Here is an 18,465-nt window from a genome sequence, read left to right as displayed (position 1 = left end):
GCTAACACCACTGGCTAGCTCTTGAATTCCTTCCTAGGAAAAGCCAAGAACCCTCTTGGGATAAACCTCAGTTTTGGGGTTTGCCTGTCCTGCAACATAATCACCAAATGTTTCTTTTTGTTTGTTTTAGGTATTTTCACATATATCATTTCACTCATTTAAACCTCACAATAACTATTATGTTAGAAGAAGAGACTATTGTAAAGAAGAATGAGAAAGTACCTTAGCATACTGGAATGAGCATACTTGGAATCAAACAGTTCAGGGTTAGAATCCTACCTCTGCCATGTACGAACTGAGTAACTTTCAACACCTTACTGAGCTTCTCTTCATCTGAAAAATGAAGTGGACTAAATAACACAACTTAAAATACCCAGCTCATAGAAGGTATTTAAGAAATTGAGCAGAGCTCAAGACCAGGCTGGCCAACATGCTGAAATCCCATCTCTACTAAAAATACAAAAATTAGCTGGGCGTGGTGGCGCGTGCCTGAAGTCCCAGCTACTCGGGAAGCTGAGGCGGGAGAATTGCTTGAACCCAGGAGGCAGCGGTTGCAGTGAGCCGAGATCACGCCACTGCACTCCAGCCTGGATGACAGAGCAAGACTCCGTCTAAAACAAAAAACAAACAAACAAACAAACAAAAAACAGTAATGATAGGCCAGGCGCAGTAGCTCATGCCTGTAATCCCAGCACTTTGGGAGGCTGAGGCAAATGGATCACTTGAGGCCAGGAGTTCGAGACCAGCCTGGCCAACATGGTGCAACTCATCTCTACTAAAAATGCAAAAATTGACCAGGCATGGTGGCGTACGCCTGTAATCCCAGCTACTCGGGAGGCTGAGTCAGGAGAATCTCTTGAACCTGGGAGGTGGAGGTTGCAATGAGCTGAGATGGTGCCATTGCACTCCAGCCTGGGTAGCAGAGCGAGATTCCATCTCAAAAAAAAAAAAAAAAAATACAGTAGTACTAAATTATGTTTAATGTGGCAAGTCCAAAGGTGAACTATTTAAAGTTTGAGTGCTTGCTCTAGGTCAAAAATGCAGCAAGGCAGTGGGCAGAGGTCAATGATTACATCACAGAACTTGGGCATCCACATTAAGAGACAAAAATCTTCTAATACTGTAGCAGTGGAAAGGACCACAAAACTCAGGACACACACACACACAAATCACACATTAGCCCCAGGCAAACAAAAGGTATTAAGTGATATGATTAAGTAATTAATTGTTAAAAAAAGATATTCTGGGCACTTTCACCCACAAGTGTGTTTAAAAATACAAATTTCATCACAAATTATTTTGAGTGTTCAAGATCACAAGCAAAGAAGAAGCTACAAGGCCTGATGACCTAAAAATGTGACATCATTACTTTAGGTCAAAAGAGATCTAAATTAAGTATAAAGCATATTTTAATCCTTCCCAAATTTCTTCTTTGTGCAGGAATATAAATTATGGTAAATTTGTATAAGTAAATACCATAACTGTTCTTAACTAATAAAGTTTAAGGGTTAAAACAAAGAATTCCCAAGAAATGTGAATAATGGCAATCATGTAGCAGTAGTACATCCTTTCACATGGTATTTTGGGAACATTCTTTTATTCAATAAGCCTAGACATTACAGTATGCTTCAAAAATAGTCCAAGCTGGTGAACCAATCCAAGTTTTGACTTCAAGCAGACTGTCAGAGCAGCACTAAGGCAGAAAGTGACAACACTGTCCAGTTCGAAATGAAAGCTGTCATTTGCCTGCCAACAGATAATGTACACAATGCCCTTTTCAAGTTCGTATCACAAGACCACCTCAGAAGTGATGCTTTTTGATCCATTCAGTTCTGAACATCCTTGGATCAGGTCCAAGAATTGCCTTCCTTATTCATTTCTGCTCCATTGCAGAAATAAGAATGAAATTCCATTGTATACAGCAATGACAGTTTTTCCAAGGCAAATAAAATAGTTTGCTATAAACATTTCTCACCTATAATAAGGAATCAATCTGAAGCAAATCTACACTGACAGAAAATAAATCTGGTCAGTTTGACATCTAGCTTATTCTCTGTTACAACATTAGCACCTACTATTCCTTCTGTATTTGGTTATGAATCTTCTGGAAGATGCTTTCATATTGTCATCCTACTGCTCAGCAACTACAAAGCTTCCCTCCTGCCCAATTCTAAATTCCCTTGCCTGGCTTTCAAGGACCTTCACTATTGCCCAACCTACCCACCTAAGCTTAGTTCCTACCACCCCCACCATGTGCCCCTCTCCCCACAGGCCCTCATGACTTGGTCGTGCCATTCATTGCACCTAGAGTATTTTCCTTCCTCCCTACATCTAACCATCCTCCCAAGCCCCACTTCATACATAAACGCTCTTTCTACTATTCCTACTTATAATGAGAGAGCTCTCTCTCTGAATTCCTATCATAAAGTCAGTCTGTATTATAGCTCTTTAATTGGAAACGTCTTAAAATATTTCTTTTTTACAAAATTTCTCTGCAGTAGTGTTTCCACTTTTGCTCTGCCATCATATATAGAAAAATAAAACTCAAGTTTATGGCATATCCCCATGGGTCTACTTGGGATTATGCATAATTCCCAGCCACAATAGCTGTAGTTCCACTAATTTATCTCCCATTAAAGAAAACATAATAACAAGCATATTATACTTCAATGAAAGTTAAAAAAAAAACATAATGAGAAGGAATGAGAGGGATATTATTATACACGTGAACTTAAATATGCTCAATTAAGTTTTTGTTTGTTGGTTTGTTTGTTTTTTTGAGATGGAGTCTCGCTCTGTCGCCCAGGCTGGAGTGCAGTGGCGCAATCTCAGCTCACTGCAAACTCCACCTCCTGGGTTCACGCATTCTCCTGCCTCAGCCTCCTGAGTAGCTGGGACTACTGGTGCCCGCCACCACGCCCGGCTAATTTTTTGTATTTTTAGTAGAGACGGGGTTTCACCGTGGTCTCGATCTCCTGACCTCACAATCCCCCTGCCTCGGCCTCCCAAAGTGCTGGGATTACAGGCATGAGCCACCACGCCTGACCTCTCAATTAATTTTTTCTTTTAAAGCAAAGCATTAGTATCCTCTGGCACTTTACTACTGTTAATATATTATTTGCAATATATCTCACAAGTGACTATTCATTACACACTGGTAGGAACTACTATTCTATAAACAGCACTCAGCATGCTAGGCACATAGAAGGCAATCAGTAAATAATTAACCAAGGAGCATGTCTAGCCCATTAATCAATTATATATAAAACATTACTGCCACAGCAGTCTGAAGATGATGATGACGAAGAAGAAAATGACAACTGACAGTGATACAAAATGTAAACATGGAGTACAGTAGCTGACTCCCCTGCTGACAGTCTCAAAAAGAACAAATGATTTCTTTTCTTTTTTTTTTTTTTTTTTGAGACAGAGTTTCGCTCTTGCCCAGGCTGGAATGCATGGCATGATCTCGGCTCACTGCAACCTCCACCACCTGGGTTCAAGTGATTCTCCTACCTCAGCCTCCCAAGTAGCTGGGATTACAGGTATGTGCCACCACGCCCGGCTAGTTTTGAATTTTTAGTAGAGATGGGGTTTCACCATGTTGGCCAGGCTGGTTTTGAACTCTTGACTTCAAGTGATCCACCTGCCTCAGCCTCCCAAAGTGCTGGGATTATAGGCATGAGCTACCGCACCCAGCCAGGAACAAATGATTTCTTATAGGGTTATAAGGTTACTCTAACCAACATTTTAACAATACAGCATAGCTGCTGCACTCCTGAAGTTTATGACAATCTGGGCAGTTTCGATGGCAATCACCATGCAACCCTACACCTCTTATGCAACACTGTGGCTATTATTGCAGTCTTGGGTAAAATTAGTAAATTGTGAGCTCTATCTGCCAGTGCAGCCAGGGATCAAATAACTTTAGCTCCACCCAAGAGAAAGGCTGTGACCATGCAAATCTTGTTCTATATTAAAATGGCTCTCACTTTTACAATAAGGAATTGCCTGAGCACTGGAAGTTCCTGATCGACAATTGTATCATTTTAAATGTATTAAACCCATTTTTCCATATGCCCTAATTGCCAATCACACAAATAGCCTATGATAGGATCTTGAGATCCCCAAATCCTAAAAGTATCATATCTTTCCCTGAAAAATCTTTAAATATATATCAGATAGCTTAGGTATAAATCTATCTACAGGCCAAGTATCTTCTGTTTTCTCTAGCCTTGACATCTTAACATTCTAGGAGTACAGGCTGATCTAACAATAAATGTTTAAATATTTTAGCCTTTAGTGTTGCTTAAGCAGTCACTTGAGAAGTCCTTGCAAAAGTAGACTACAGAGGAAGTTTCAGTCGGTCATGCCCTAGAAATTTCTAAACATCAACCAAGCAGCTCAAAAGAATGTCCTACTCAATAGTTCCAAGGATGTCATTAATTGCTTCCATCTGTTTCCCCCTTCTCTGTCCCTGTCTTTTCCAAGTCAAGGCATCTACTATTTTCTGCTTCATTTTGCATTCTATAGAAAAACAAGAAAAGCAAACATAAAAATCCATCACGGTTTGTTTTATTTTGTTTTGTTTTACACAGGGTCTCACTCTGTCACCCAGGCTGGAGTGCAGTGGCATAATGACAGCTCACTGCAGCCTCGACCTCCTGGGCTTAAGCAATCCTCCCACCTCGGCCTCCCAAAGTGCTGGGATTACAGGCGTGAGCCACCATGCCCAGCAATCAATGATTTTTTAATTCTGTCATGTCTTCCACATTTATTGGTTAGAATTCACCTTACAACTAGGGCTATTGGGCTACTCTAAAAATTTTGTACAGGAAAGGCAAGATAAATGCTTAATTTCCTTTAAATTACCAATTATTAGAGTAAGGGGTTGATGCCCTAGTTACCACACAGGATGATCAGTAAAGTTTTATTTTGTTTTAAAGTGACCAGATTTTTTGAAATTTTTATCACAACTAGGGTGTGCTCATTTTTAATTTTTCTAAGTCCCCAAGGAAGTCTGTGAAAGCACATAGCATATTTCAGAATATGTCTCTGGGGGATGAGCAAAAATAAGTTTCCTGACAAAATCCACTTACCAATCAAATCATATTCATAGACTAGAATGTCAGGGTTGGAGGCAATTGTTTGTAAGGTCTTCTAGTCCAACTACCTACCCAATAGTGAAACCTGTACTCACTCATTCCCCGTGCTCTGTATCTTCCAAGGGGTGAGGGCAACCTGCTACAAGCTAGAGCTATGTTTTTAATGTAAGGTAAATGCAAGTTTAATTATAATATGTTTAGTTGACAGCATAAGATTCCTCTTAATATTACCAGGCTAAGGCCGGGGCACAGTGGCTCATGCCTGTACTCCCAACACTTTGGGAGGCCAATGAAGGAGGATTGCTTGAGCCCAGGACTTCAAGACCAGCCTGGGCAACAGGGAGACCTTACCTCTACAAATGATTTAAAAATTGTCCGGGCATAGTGGCACACACCTGTAGTCCCAGCTACTCGGGGTGAGGCAGGAGGATCACTTAAGTCTGGGCAGTTGAGGCTGCAGTGAGCCATGATCGCACCACTGCACTTCAACCTGGGTGACAGAGTGAGAGCCTGTCTCAAAAATATATATATATTACCAGGCTGATCGGATGGCATGTAAACAAAATAGGCTCATGTTGATCAGAGCTGGAAGAAACCTTGAGATCACCAAGTCCAGTGAAGGTAGGACAAAAAAGATACTCCCACAAAACAGGCTGTACAAAAAAACAGATGCTTCTAGCACCTTACTTCCTGACACATGAAGACATTTTATGGAATTAACAGAAACACAGTTGCATAAAGCACCCACTCAGGTAGAAATAAGAAGATTTCAATATGGGTGAGAATTTTACATCTGTTCAATGAAAATAATAGAACATAAGGAGGATAAAAATAAAGGAACACTTTTAGCTTTATTTAAAGTTGTGATATTTAACATACATAGAGAAAATAAACATACGTATAATATAATGCATAAATATAAAACAACCGCCCATGTAACTCATCACTTAAATCAAAAATAGAACATTATTACCACTTTTAGATGCCCCTGTGTACCTCTTCCTGAGTATAAACCTCTTCCTCCCTCCCAGAGGTAGGACTACCCTGGCTGTGGTGACCATTATTACTTACTCATCTTCATCTTTTTACCATATAAATAGGCATGTCTAAACAACATAGTTTATTTCTGCATGTTTTTGAACTTTTTTTTTTTTTTTTTTGAGACAGAGTCTCACTCTGTCACCCAGACTGGAGTACAGTGGCTTGATCTTGGCTCACTGCAACCTCCGCCTCCCGGATTCAAGTGATTCTCCCGCCTCAGCCTCCCAAGTAGCTGGGATTACAAGTGTGAGCCACCACGCCTGGCTAATTTTTATATTGTTAGTACAGATAGGGTTTCACCATGTTGGCCAGGCTGATCTCGAACTCCTGACCTCAAGTGATCCACCTGCCTTGGCCTCCCAAAGTACTGGGATTACAGGTGTGAGTCACCACACCTGGCCATTTTTGAACTTTAAATAAGTGGAACCTACATATCTATCTATCTATCTATCTATCTATCTATCTATCTATCTATCTGTCCGTCTCTCTGTCTCTCTGTTTTTCATTTCCCTCAATTATTTTTGAGATTCATTCATTTCTCTTTTTTTGTCTTTTTATTTATTTATTTATTTTTAGATACAGGGTTTCACTCTGTCACCCAGGCTGGAGTGCAGTGGTGCAGTCACAGCTCACTGCAGCCTTAACTTCCCCAGCTCAGGTGATCCTCCCACTTCAGCCTCCTGGGTGGCTGGGACTATCGGCTCTCACCACCACACAGAGCTAATGTTTTGTAGAGGTGAGTTTTCACTATGTTGCCCAGGCTGGTCTCAAACTCCTAGGCTCAAGTGATCTTCCCTCCTCGGCCTCCCAAAGTGCTGGGATTACAGGTGTGAGCCACTGCACCTGGCCTCATTGTTTTTTTCAATTGAAATGAAACTCATATAGCATAAAATTAACCATTTTTAAGTGAAAATTCCTCACTCCTTTTCATTACTGATTAATATTACAATTTCTGACTACACCATGATTATTTTATCCATTCTACTCTAGATAGACCAGTGGGGTCATCATGAACAATGCTGATAGAAATGTTTTTTATATGGATGCTGGTGTGCATGTGGACGAGTATCTTTAGGGAACATACTTGAAAGTGGAACTGCTTATCTTCTACTTTACTGATGTCATGTTGTTTTCCAAAGTGGCTGCAGCAATTTACATTCCCAACAGCAGTGTAAGAACATTCCAGTTGCTTCACATCTTATCAACAACTAATATTATCAGGGTTCTTAATTTGGGGTATATAATAAAATAATTTGCACTTCTCTGATGACTGAAATAAAATATTTATTGGCCACTTAAATTTCCTCTTTTGAGGTGCCTATTCAAGTCCTTCACACACCTTTTTGGAAAGTCTTATGTTATTCTTATTGACTTCTATGAGTTCTATTTTTTTTGTCCTACACATCAGCTTTTACTTTTGCTTACAACTTGACTGCCATATAGAACAAAACCACTAATCAAAGACAATATAAGAACCTAAGAAGTTTTAAGTATTCAAAAATTAGTATGTCTGCTTGTTTTATGCAGAATAGCCCAAAAAGCCTGGAAATTATTTTTAGGAATACTAGGAGATATATAAATATAACTTAAATTTAAAATGTAACTGAAAATATGAAACAATAATTTTTTTTTTTTTTGAGACAGAGTCCCGCTCTGTCACCCAGACTGGAGTGCAGTGGCGTGATCTCCACTCACTGCAAGCTCCGCCTCCTGAGTTCACGCCATTCTCCTGCCTCAGCCTCCCAAATAGCTGGGACTACAGGCACCCGCCACCACGCCTGGCTAATTTTTTTTATATTTTTAGTAGAGACAGGGTTTCACCATGTTAGCCAGGATGGTCTCGATCTCCTGACCTCAGGTGATCCACCCTCCTTGGCCTCCCAAAGTGCTGGGATTACAGGCATGAGCCACCACGCCCGGCCGAAACAATAATTTTTTAAAGTTTATATCTACCATTATTCCCTTATCTCCAAGCAAAGGTGCCTAGTATACAATGTAGATTCATGCATGCTATAGTCACAGTGGGTCTCTGAATACTTTTCATTTTGGAAAGAAAAACTCAAAACTCATGGTCTTATTAAAAATTATTATGTCAAAAATTGGCCAGGTACAGTGGCTCACGCCTGTAATCCCAGCACTTTGGGAGGCCAAGGTGGGTGGATCACCTGAGGTCGGAAGTTCAAGACCAGCTTGGCCAACATGGTGAAACCCCATCTCTACTAAAAATACAAAAATTAGCCAGGGATGGTGGCACGCGCCTATAATCCAAGCTATTCCAGAGGCTGAGACAGGCAAATCATTTGAACCCAAGAGGCAGAGGTTGCAGTGAGCTGACATCGCACCATTGCACTCCAAACTGGGTGACGAGGGTGAAACTCCGTCTCAAAAAAAAAAAAAATATTATGTCAAAAATGCCTAATATCAAAAACTAAAATGGACAGTTTTAAAAAAAAAAGTTAGAAGACAAAAAAGTTGAAATTTCAATTGTAAACAAAAGTTTTATACCAAAAAAAAAGTTGTTACTGAAATCAGCTACTTTTTCTTCCTAACAAGAGTATTATTCTGCTTAGCAACGAAGAATATTTTAATTACTTACTTAATAAATGCTGGTGGCATATCTCTCTTCAAAATCTGATCCTCAGTGGTTTGAACAGTCTCTTTTCCAACCTACAAGAGGAAAAAAAAAATAATTCAAATATAAATTCTCAGACTTTAAAAAACTATTACTTAAGCATATTTGAAACATATACTTAAACATAATCTATCATTAAAGTTTCTAGATTTAAGGGAGATTCCCGGATTTAAAAAATTTTTTAGGATTACTCACATAATATGCCTTCACAATATACTAGAATAACAATATGGAATACAAACATAATGTTGTATTACTCCTTCTTCAGAATAACTAATTTGAAAGCATTATTGAGCATAATAGGAGAAATTCATCATTGAGAATATAAGTGTGTGTATTTAAGCCAAAAAACTCGGCCACATCTCTAAAATGTTACATGAAGTACATGAATCAAGTTAGACAGACAAAACTATCTATGTAGAAAAAAACGAAGTTATTGGAACTGGGAAAAATATTTGAAGCTATTATGATTCTGACACTAGAAACCAAACATGAAAATATGCAACTTCACTAGTAATCAAAAAAACTGAAATTAAAACAACATGATATTTTTCCCTAATTATAGTGCAAGTTAAAAAGAAAGAATATATAATGCTGAATGCAACAATGGAATAGGTAGTTTTACACCCTGCAGGTGGTGATATAAACTGACATATTCTCTTTGGAAAATCACTTGCTAGAATTTATTAGCAGACATAAAAAAAGTCATACCTGGGAATTCCACTTATGAGAATATACCTTATAAGCAGTAATGCCAAATGTGATAATAAAAACAATATTCACAAAACACTTCATAAATAACTCCTCCAACAAAGAGGAATAGTTAAGTAAATTAAGATATATCATTAGGTTGAGTACTATGTGGGCCATTAAAATAATGGTTATAAAAACTTGGCATTATAGGATAATGTTTATGACATTATATTTCACTTAAAAGAAGAAATATAAATAACAAGTACATTATGAGTACAATACCAAAAAAAATCCACAGGTATAAATAAAGCAACAACACTGAAAGAACATTTTTAAAATATTCTACTGGTTGTACTAATGCTTAGGAAATTGAATGAATTTGTATCTGCGTTTCCTATTTTCTAATTTCCTGAAATGTAAATTTTAAAGTAATTTTTGTAATTTAAAAACACAAAAATGTTACTGTAAGTTGTTTTGTTATTTTTTGTTTGTGTTTTTGAAATAGAGTCTCACTCTGTTGCCCAGGCTGAAGTGCAGAGACGCAGTCTCGGCTCACTGAAACCTTGGCCTCCCAGGTTCAAGTGATTCTCATGCCTCAGCTTCCCAAGTAGCTGGGACTACAGGCATGTGCCACCACACCCAGCTAATCTTTTTTTTTTTTTTTGGATTTTTAGTAGAGATGGGGTTTCACCATGTTGGCCAGGCTGGTCTCGAACTCCTGACCTCAAGTGATCCACCCACCTTGCCTCCCAAATTGCTGGGATTACAGGCATGAGCCACCACTCCCAGCCTAAGTTATTTAGTTGTAATTATTTCCTACCTAATAATCTCAGTACATAATTATCTGTCATTTTATATAGATCTTCCAAATAGTAATGGTCAGAAATTTTTTAAATTATCAAAATATTAAATGTCACACTACCAAATTATGTGTGTATTATACCACTAATCATACACATATTCACTTTCTTCAAAATTATCTCTATGCAGGTCTTGAATGTCAATTTTTCTTCCACTATATTCATGTATTATAAAGTATAAGAGTAAACTTTAATATAGTAAATGGTGAAATTCACCCATTTTAACAATATAAAGCCACCTAAGAGTACTAAATCATATTTATAAACCATATTTTAATGTAGAAATCTGTGAAATTAAAAAAACCCAGAATGGAAAATATGTCAGTCCTACTATTTAACCATTTAACTTTTGATTGAGTTTAAAGGAAAAAAAAATGGAGTAAGAAAAATCCTGGCTGGCACAGTGGTGCACACTTATCATTCCCAGCACTTTAGGAGACCAAGGTGAGAGAATTACTTGAAACCAGGAGTTTGGGACCAGCCTGGGCAACATAGTGAGACCTTGTCTCTACACAAAATTAGTCGGGTGTGGTGGCTCACACCTATGGTCCCAGCTGCTTGGGAGGCTGAGGTGGAAGGATCACTTAAGCCCAGGAGGTCAAGGCTGTGGTGAGCAGTGTTTTACACCACTGCACTCCAGCCTGGACAACAGGGCAAGACCCTGTCTCAAAAAATCTCTAAATGCACAGTAAATCAGCTAAAGAAAATAACACAATAAACTATTCTCAGGGAATATAAGTCATGCATAAATTATGAATACAAGTTTTTTCTTTCAAGTTAATAGCTAGAAAAAGCAACACATATCTACCACTGTGTAATAGCCAATGCTTTTATAGACAATAGACTGTCTGTATCATAATAAAAGGCTTTTAAATCAGCAGCTGGTTCTCTAGAGTTTCTCAGCTCAAAACATGACAGAATATTTCCAGATGTATTGTTCACTATGTTTTCCAACTGAAACTAACCATTCAAAAAGCTATGGCCATGATTTCATGAAGTAAAAGATGAAGTTCAGCCACAAAGTCACTGGTTCACATTCAGTATAAAGGGCCTAGAAAGATATTCACATTTAAGACACAGAGAGATTCCTTTTATATATGTTGGGGGGAAGGAGGGACACAGACACAGAGAGCAAGGGTGGGAGGGAGAACTAGGTGAGTTCCTCTTATATCTCCTTTAGAAAATAGTAAGTTATTCAGTGTTATTAAACATTGCTTTTAGCACAACAACATGAGCCAGGTACTGTTTAGGTAGTAGAGATGGAGTAGAGAATAAAAAAAAGTTTCCTGCCTTCACGGAACTTATAGTCTAGTAGGGAGAGACAGAGAGTCAAGTAAATAAACAAGTATGATTCCAGATAATGGTAAGAATGATGCTATAATAAAGAGTACGGGCTGGAAACAAAGGAGCCTACTTTGGAAAGAGTAGACAAAGAAGCAAAATTGGAGCTGAGACTTTGAAACTAAGAAGGAGTCACTCATGAAAGAGCTAGGCAAGAACACTCTAGGGGGAGCAGCCAGAAAAAGGCCCTAACGCAGGAAAAGATTGGGTGTATTTTAGGAACTGGAAAGAGGCCAGAGTGGCTGAACCTCAGGGAGGGAGGGAAGTATGGTGTGGTAATGAGGCTGGGTAAGAAGGCAAGTGCCAGATCATAAAGAGCCTTTTAGGCCAGCTTGAAATATTTGGAATCGTTTATCAGTACAATAGGAGGCAGGAGTTCTAAACAAGAGATTAATCTGACTTTTTCTTTTCTTTTTTTTTTTTTTTAAGAGACATGATCTGGCCCCATATGCCAGACTTGAGTGCAGTGGTGCAATCATAGCTCAAGTGATTCAGGGCTCAAGTGATCCTCCGTCTGGAGCAGCTAGGACTCCAGGCATGAGACACCACGCCTAGCTAATTTTTTTTTTATTTTGTAGAGATGGGGTCTCACTATGTTTCCCAGGCTGGTCTCAAACTCCCATGCTCAAGCGATCCTCCTGCCTTTGCCTCCCTAACTGCTGGGATTACAGTCATGAGCCACCACGCCTGGCCTGATTTTCTTTTTAAAAGGTCATTTTGCCTATTTTTAGGTGGTGAGGGGAAAGCAGAGTAACCAGTATCACTCTCCTAGATGATTGCAGGGAGGCTACTGCAGTCAGCCGGGAGAGTGATAGTAGTGACTTAAGGTTTCACTACTTAAGTAGTGAAAATAGAAATGGAGAAAAGAATAGAATTGTGTTACCTTTTTACGGAAGAAATATTATTAGGACTTGCTCTTGGACTGGGTGGGGTGGGGTGGGGGATGAAGACTAGACTGAGGTAAAGAAATAAAAACCACGTGGCCGGGCGTGGTGGCTCATGCCTATAAATCCCAGCACTTTGGGAGGCCGAGGAGAGCAGATCACCTGAGGTCAGGAGTTCGCGACCAGCCTGGCCAACATGGCGAAACCCTGTCTCTACTAAAAATACAAAAATTAGCTGGGCGTGGTGGCGGATGCCTATAATCCCAGCTACTCCAGAGGCTGAGGCAAGAGAATCGCTTGAACCTGGGAGGCGGAGGTTGCAGTGAGCCAAGATAGCGCCACTGTACTCCAGCCTGGGCGACAAGAGCAAAACACCGTCTCAAAAAAAGGAAAAAATAAAAAAAAATCACTTCTAAATCAATGAAATAAAAAGGCTTCAAAGGTAGCAATGCTAGAAGGCTGATATATGGCAAACAGTTATTATCCAAAGATAAAGCAATCATGGCTACACCAGGCAAAAACATTAAAACAGTTTTGTAAATAGCATATATTCTGACCTCAGTAGAGGTAATTACTAAAAACTGAATGGCATGTAATTAATTGATGCCTCTTTGTAAGAGTAGGAGTAGGTAAGGAAAGATAAATGGATAATTAAAAATATATTCAAGGGCATTTATTTAAATGCTATTTTTGAATACTTAAGTGATAAACACTAAATGTGATTTTGTGCTGCATTCAAGCTGCATTCATACTTGAAGCAATAGTATCCATGATTGCTCAATATACTCTGGCTAGAATTAGATTAGGGACAACAAACAGCACTGTTTTTAAGGTACAACACATAAAACATGACTATATAGAATGAATGCCATTTTCTCTTGGGGAATTGATTTTTGGCAGTGCTGTCCAAATAATTTTCTGTTATGATGGAAATATTCTATTTAATCTGTGCCGCCCGATACAGTACCCATTAGCCACCTGTGAGTATTGACCACTTGGAATGTTCCCAGCATAGGCCAGGTGCAATGGCTCATGCCTGTAATCCCAGCACTTTGGAAGGTCAAGGCGGGTGGAACACCTGATATCAGGAATTCGAGACCACCCTGGCCAACATGGCGAAACCCCGTCTCTACTAAAAATACAAAAATTAGCCAGGGGTGTGGCAGGCACCTGTAATCCCAGCTACTTGGGAGGCTGAGGCAGGAAAATTGCTTGAACCTGGGAGGCGGAGGTTGCAGTGAACTGAGATCGCACCACTGCACTCCAGCCTAGGCGACAGAGCGAGACTCCATCTCAAAAAAAAAAAAAAAGAAAAAAAAAGGAAAAAGAAACAAAGAAATGTGGCCAGTATAACTGAAGAACTGAATTTTTACCTTTATTTCATTTTAACACCTACAGCTAGTAGCTATCATATCAGGCAGCACAGATCCATGAGACCCTCACTGTATCCTAAAACTGGTCTTGTTGCTCCAGACTCTTCCAATTCATTCTTCACACAGCTACTATAACCTTCATTTATTCCTTTGCTATGTGGTCTTTTAGAAAAAAGGAGCCAGGCCTGGAAAGGAGAAGCTGCCCAGTAGAGAAGAATCAGACAGCCCAACCAAAGAGAAGAGCACAGGCAAAGAAGGTTCAGTCAGATATGCGAGTACAAGGAGGCCAGGACTAGAAAGACACGCTGGTGTGGCTTCAGCAGAGGAAATGAGGCTAGAAAGGAAAGTTCAGTTAGTTCAGGACTTTGTATGCTAAGTGAAGGCAGAGAGGATTATGTTACCTTGACCTGCCCATTTATTCAAAGATTGTCATCCTCTGTTCTAGATCTTTACAATTTAGTGTTCTATCACCAAAGTAACAAGTCGAGAACTTCCAAAGAACCACTTTCTAAAGATCTACAGAAGCAGAAAGGTATGTCTTGTTTGAGAACAACTGGCAAAGCCTGTCTAGGAGAACCAAAGACAAATCTTTTATTTTTAAGCCATTAACCCATTGATGACAGAAAATGCATTTTCCTGTACTCTCCTGTCACCATCAAAACAGAAAATTTCCATAGCACCCATCTTTTCCAAATAAAAATAGAGTAGAACAGTCAGCCGTGGGGGCTTACGCCTGTAATCCCAGGCGTAAGTGGGTAGATCACAAGGTCAGGAGGTGGGTAGATCACAAGGTCAGGAGGTGGGTAGATCACAAGGTCAGGAGATGGAGACCATCGTGGCTAACACTGTGAAACCCCGTCTCGACTAAAAATACAAAAAATTAGCCGGGCTTGGTGGCGGGCGCCTGTAGTCCCAGCTACTTGGGAGGCTGAGGCAGGAGAATGGCGCGAACCCGGGAGGCAGAGCTTGCAGTGAGCCGAGATCGGGCCACTGCACTCCAGCCTGGGTGACAGAGCGAGACTCCATCTCAAAAGAACAAAAAAAAGAAAAAGAAAAAAAGTAGAACAAACAAGAAAGGGATTAATTCACAAAATGTCTTTTGTTAACTAACAGGAATCTTCATAGCTGGTGGGAAAATGTTATTCTTCGAGGTCAACTTAGTATGGGGAAATATGATTCCCAATGTAGACTACAACTTTGCAAACAGGTCAGTAAGAATCAACAAATGCTTCTTTTTTACTTTTTTTTTTTTAAGATGGGGTCTTGCTATATTGCCCAGGCTGGACTCAAACTGCTGGGGTCAAGGAATCCTCCCACCTCAGCCTCCCAAGTAGCTGGGAATACGGGTGCATGCCACCACATCTGTCTGATGCCTCATTTTTTTTATGCCTTAAAATAGATCTTATTCCTTCTGAAAAAAGTCCTATGGATTAAAGGGTTAAAAAAAAACAGAGTGGCTGGGCACGGTGGCTCACGCCTGTAATCCAGCACTTTGGGAGGCCAAGGCGGGTGGATCACCTGAGATCAGAAGTTTGAGACCAGACTGGCCAACATGGTGAAACCCTGTCTCTACTAAATATATAAAAATTGGCCGGGCGTGATGGTGGGTGCCTGTAATCCCAGCTACTCGGGAGGGTGAGACAGGAGAATCACTTGAACCTGGGAGGCAGAGGTTGCAGTGAGCCGAGATCGTGCCATGGCACTCCAGCCTGGGCGACAAAAGCAAAACTCCGTCTAAAAAAAACAAAAAACAAAAACAAAAACAGAGAAAAGAACAAACAGATCTTAGTTATAGTCTAATTAGTTTTCTCTGGGTCAGTATTTAAAAACAACCCTTTTGGAGTAATCTAACTTTATAATAAATATAGTCATGTCTCTTGGTATCTATGGAGAATTGGTTCCATGACCCCCTTCAAATACCAAAACCCACAGATGCTTGTCTCTTATATAAAACAGCATAGTATTTGAATATAACTTACACACATCCTCCCACATACTTTAAATTATCTCTGGATTATTTATAATACCTAATATAATATAAATGCTATGTACATAGTTGTTATACTGTATTGTTTAGGGAATAAAGACAAGGAAAAAATCTGTACATGTTCAACACAGATGCAACTATCCTTGTTTTCTGAATATTTTCAATCCGCAGTTGGCTAAATGCAGAAGTGTGGAACCCACAGATACAGAGAGCCAATTGTACGTGTTATCCCTTCCTAACTTTATTCCATTGCTGAGAGAAACTCAGACTTGTTATTTCTATTCACTGACAAAATTATTTCTCTTTTATTTTCTTCTTCAGAGAATAGCCTTTAACTCTTGGGGCTAGATTCCATTCAATTCAATAAACAAGCAGTAAGTGCCAACTATGTGTCCACTAGGTGGTGGGAAGAGAATGAGATAAGAAATAAAACATCTTTAGATATGAACTGAAATAATGGTAGTGAATGAATAAGAGGCCTGGGGGCATTTTTAGGGGGCTTGGCAGGGAGCTCTGTTTCTTTTGAAGAGCTCTTACTTTGTTCAGTAGTTAATTTAAATATCCTTTGTTCAATATGTGACTTTAGCTCAAAATTCTATGTGAGAGGACTTTTGTCTTCTGCTGTTGTTATTATTACTCCTTTCATCACAATCTACTCGATTTGGTTTGGTAATGTAGAGAGATTTGGTTTCTTTCCAGCAAAAAAAAAAAGAAAGAAAAAAAAAAGGTTGGCTGGTTCGAGTCACTACCTAGACTAAAAAATATGTTAATGTAGATGTCTCCCTTAGCTAGACTAAGTACAAGAAAACAGAAAGACAAAACAAAGCTGAGAAGACTTGTGTTACTTATTTGTACAATGTAAGTCGTAACTAAAGAACATTACATTAAAAATGTGGTAGGAAGATGTTCTTAATGTATTTAGACAATAGCTTGTGACCAACTGATTGTGACCAGACTTAAGAATGTGTACCCATTTGCCTGTACTTACTGTGGCTCAAATCAATGTCATGGCATAACAGTTAGCCTGATCAATCCATTATACTGAACAACCATTCTGATTGCAGCTGTGCCCAGTACCAGGCCTCAGTCATACAGGGATAATAATAATGTATGTGACCCATCATCAGCAATGCTTTTGATTGTTTTTCTGGGGTGGTGATGAACTTGTGATCCATCCACCCCTCACTGATATCCTTTGTACATCATTCACAGATGGCCAGCCAGAGTTCAGTGTTTAAGAGGCCACATCCAGAAAAACTAAAACTCTCTAATCTACTCTGATTTCCAACTTATTCATTTAATCAAGCACTTAATGAGTACTTCCCATGTGGGAGGCACTGTGTCTGTCACTGTGTGATGGGGATACAAAAGTGAGACTCAGTCCTTGTTGTTCATTGACAAATGCTTAAACAAATAAGGCAATGCAGTGTAATGCATGCTCTAGTAGAGTTACATCCAAGTTTCTGCTCTGCGTAGGTGAGGTACAGGAAGTTTCACAGAGGAAGAGAAACTCTAGGAAGGCAGAATAAGAGTTCTCCAGAAGTAATGGAATTCAAGGTAAAAAGGAGGGCTTTCTAGTTAATAGGGCAAGATATGGGAAAGCATGGCCAGCTCAGGAAACATAGCTGGAAAATGGGGTACTGGGTAGAGAGGAGATGTGGAGAGGACAGGAAATTGGAAAAGCAGAAAGGGGCCACATCATGGAGGGCCTTGTATGCAATGCAATAGACTTATCCTCTAAGCAATGGGGAATTATTTAATTATTCTAAGTAAAAGACATTGTTAGGTCTGCATTTCAAACAGAAAAATTCAGCAGCAAGAATGGATCAGAGCGAAGAAAACTCGGAAGACAAGTTCATTTGTCAATTCATTTATTCAATCAACAAATATTACTTACATAACATGCAATGTACCAAGCATTACAGACAGTGATGAAGAAAACACACATGGCCCCAGATCTCATGGAGCTTACAGTCTTAGGGAAAGATAAACTACAGATTAACTGTAGCAGAAGCAGCAGCAGTGTGAATGGAGATGAGAGGGCAGCTGTAAAAAAGGCAGCCACATGACACTCCATGTGGAGGGTGAGACAGAAATCTAGGATGGCTCCCAGCCCCTGGCTCAAGTGACTGGGTCAATTGGTAACATAGGAAGAAAACCAGGTCTGAGAAGGAAAGTAATTAGCACTGGGATATTCAGAGGGAGTTGTCCAATAAGCAACTGAAAAGATGGCTCCTCAGTTCACTTACCTGGACTAGAAAAATTGATTCACAAGTAACAGGCAACTCAGACGTTCTAAAAGCCATGGATAATGAATGAAATCACGACCCAACACCACCAACAGATAAGTAGCTGGTGGAAGAACAAGCTGGTGAAAAGAGCTGGAAAGAAAATATCAGAGATAGGGGCAGGGGGATCAATAGAACTCTGTCATAAAAGCCAGAAGAATTTCAGGAACAGTCAATAGTGTCAACTGCCACAGAGAGGTTAATGGTGTCGTTAAGATAGTCACAGAGCTGTGCAACCATCACAATTGATTTGTGAACATT

The 18,465-nt window shown here is 39.6% G+C and overlaps 1 protein-coding gene across 2 annotated transcripts in view; it reads right to left on the bottom strand.

The window, feature by feature from the left end:
• VCL (vinculin) overlaps positions 1-18,465 on the bottom strand; it is a 120,368-nt gene that overhangs the window by 67,902 nt on the left and 34,001 nt on the right. For both annotated transcript variants that reach the window (XM_003812995.6, XM_003812996.6), the window contains exon 2: positions 8,743-8,813. In XM_003812995.6, coding sequence (XP_003813043.1) covers positions 8,743-8,813 — 71 coding nt within the window. The remainder of the gene's footprint in view (positions 1-8,742; positions 8,814-18,465) is intronic.

Source organism: Pan paniscus, chromosome 8 (genome assembly GCF_029289425.2).
Source record: "Pan paniscus chromosome 8, NHGRI_mPanPan1-v2.0_pri, whole genome shotgun sequence".
NCBI classification, from domain to species: domain Eukaryota; kingdom Metazoa; phylum Chordata; class Mammalia; order Primates; family Hominidae; genus Pan; species Pan paniscus.
Note: the sequence above shows the minus strand (reverse complement) of the source record. Positions and strands in the feature narration are given on the sequence as shown.